This window comes from Monopterus albus, unplaced genomic scaffold, assembly GCF_001952655.1.
Source record: "Monopterus albus unplaced genomic scaffold, M_albus_1.0 scaffold198.1, whole genome shotgun sequence".
In the NCBI taxonomy this organism is placed as follows: domain Eukaryota; kingdom Metazoa; phylum Chordata; class Actinopteri; order Synbranchiformes; family Synbranchidae; genus Monopterus; species Monopterus albus.
Genome location: NW_018128078.1, coordinates 682,058 through 684,825, shown reverse-complemented (window position 1 = coordinate 684,825; position 2,768 = coordinate 682,058). Strand labels below are relative to the sequence as shown.

Below are 2,768 nucleotides of genomic sequence, written 5' to 3'. Positions count from 1 at the left end.
TGATGGTAAGATGATGTCATGGGGTAGGACTGGATAAGTCTGACTTCTTTCTACTCCATTCAAGCATGTACTAGGTATAAACAAATTGATGTTGGATTAGCATTTGTTGGATATGTATAAAATTATGTGTGTTGACATATCAAATGTCTTTACATGCTTGAAAGAATAAATCAAATCAAATCAAAAAACATAAAGCTGCGCTGAATTAAATTGAAATAAAAATACTAAACTGAAAGGGAATAAATTAAGAACAATGACGCCAAAGTAAGCTAAGCTGCAATATGCTAAAATAAAGAGGAATGAATGAAAGAACTAAACTGACTAAGCTAAAGGGAAATTAAATGACTAAAATTAAAATTAAACTAAAGTGAGGTGAAAAAAGCAATAACAGCTGAAAAACCAAGCTGAGATTAAAAACAATTTAGTAAAGAGAAATGAGAGAAATAAAATGGCATGAAGTGAAGCTACGCAATCACAGAAATAAACAAAATGAAATGAGCTAAGCTCAGCCAACATCACAAAGTGAACTAAACAAAATAACCTGATGGAAGCAACAGGGCCATAGAACTGCTGGTTAATTTAAACCTGACCGCAGTGAACTGAACTTACAGTATATAACAGATGACTCCTATGCTCCACATGTCTGTGGGGTAACTGATGGCTTCGTAATTGATCACTTCTGGAGCCACAAACTCAGGAGTCCCAAACAAAACCTTCAGAGTCCCTGCATTCGCTGGTGGATGACACAAAGACAGAAGTTCACGATAAGCTCCTACATTAACATGAAATGGGGACAACTATACTGTTTATTCATCATATCATACTCATTGATTTTCTGACACTTATATCACTTTTGTCAGGACTTTCCAGGTGTATGTAACAATAGTTCCTAGGGATAAATCAATGACCTGGACTGGATTTGTAAAGCTGCAAACAGATCTCAAAGAAATACGGGACAACCACAAACAAATGCATGACTGGAATCTCTTTTGATCTTTTCCTTTTCTCTGCTCAGGGGCCCATTGTCTCATATTCTGTCCATGCCCAGACCCAGATAAGCTACAGAAACCTGAAGGCTGGATCAACCCGTGAAAAACAAATCACTCATTTGTCATGTGAAGTTTTTGCTAAAACCTATACTTGCATATTTTGACAATAAAAATATTCTAGATATTCAAGACCTTAGTAAATTAAACCAGAAGTTTGTCAAAACCTTCTCAGACCTTTTGTTTGAGGAACAGATTCAGTGGTTGTTAAGACGTAGATGGTCCCTGACAGAATCCTTTCTTTATCTCATCTGTGTGAGACAGTGTTTCTTATTCATCAGTGTCTGTAGCTACACATCTCCCTCCTGCAGTATGCAGAGGTTACCTAGTCGTCTGGCGAGGCCAAAGTCGATGAGTTTGATCTTGCTACCGGTCTTGTTGACACACATGATGTTCTCTGGTTTGAGGTCGAGGTGAACAATGCCCTGTTTGTGGATGAAGCTGACACCGTCGATGATCTGCAGCATGTATTTGATCACCTCCCTCTCCGTCAGCTCAAAGTCCTCGTCAATGATCCTCTCAAACAGCTCGCCACCGGAGATCCTGCACACACACACAAAGACGAGCAGATTCACGGCCACGACCAAAGTCCCAGCTTATTATTAATCCTGATTCATGTGAACAGACTTTACAGCAAGTGCACAGTCAGCACAAGGAAACTCATCACCCCACCACTGCATGGCTATACTGTATGTGACAGAGATTTATCAAAGGAAAAGCTCAAACCACTGTGGGCAAATCAAGACGTCGCCTTGTGCAGCAGAGTACCGCTACCACCAGCACATGCAGTACTTATGTATACATGTAATGTACTGTATGTACCCATACTGCATGTAGTTTTCACCATTTTCTGACATTTTATAAACAAAACAATACATCAGCAGGATTTTTAACACTCATTAAGTTAGTGGTGACATTTAGAACACGAGTCTTCTGAGTGCTAATAAAAATACAACAAATATTCTGTACGACAACACCAAAAACCCAACTGTGACTTAATAGTAGTGTGGAGATCCAGGTCTTTCTTGGGCAGTACTTCAAAAACTATAATGCCTGAAGACATGAACTGGTACACGAGGCGAATGACTGTAGAAGAAGTCTCACGGTCACTGTTTCCAGACAGAGCAGGCCCTTGCTGGAAACAGGGTAGGTATATCATATATATATTAAAAGAAATAAAAATCCCTACTCGCCCCACTACTTTGGGGCGATCTTTCCTTCCTTCAAGCTTGGGTCCTCTACTAGAGGCCTGGGAGCTTGAGGGTCCTGCACAGTATCTTAGCTGTTCCTGGGACTGCACTCTTCTGGACAGAGATCTCAGATGTTGTTCCTGGGATCTGTTGCAGCCACTCTTCCAGTTTGAGGGGGTCACAGCCCCCAGTATTCCTATTACCACGGGGACCACTTGTGCCTTCACCTTCCACATCTTTTCTAGCTCTTCTTTCAGCCCTTGGTATTTCTCGAGCTTCTCGTGTTCCTTCTTCCTGATGTTGCTATGACTTGGGATTGCTACACCTATCACTACAGCCTTCTTCTTCTGTTTGTCCACCACTACTATGTCCGGTTGGTTGGCCATTACCAGTTTGTCAGTTTGTATCTTGAAGTCCCACAGGATCTTAGCTTGGTCATTCTCAACCACCTTTGGAGGTGTATCCCATTTTGACTTTGGGACTTCCAGCCTGTACTCGGCACAGATGTTTCTGTACACTATGCCAGCTACTT

The 2,768-nt window shown here is 41.1% G+C and overlaps 1 protein-coding gene across 1 annotated transcript in view; it reads right to left on the bottom strand.

Annotated features, from left to right (window-relative positions):
• mylkb (myosin light chain kinase b) overlaps positions 1-2,768 on the bottom strand; it is a 36,024-nt gene that overhangs the window by 10,367 nt on the left and 22,889 nt on the right. Inside the window, exons 12-13 of the mRNA XM_020617972.1 lie at positions 1,372-1,589; positions 610-733 (exon numbers count right to left, since the gene is read on the bottom strand). Of these exons, the coding sequence (XP_020473628.1) occupies positions 610-733; positions 1,372-1,589 (342 nt within the window). The remainder of the gene's footprint in view (positions 1-609; positions 734-1,371; positions 1,590-2,768) is intronic.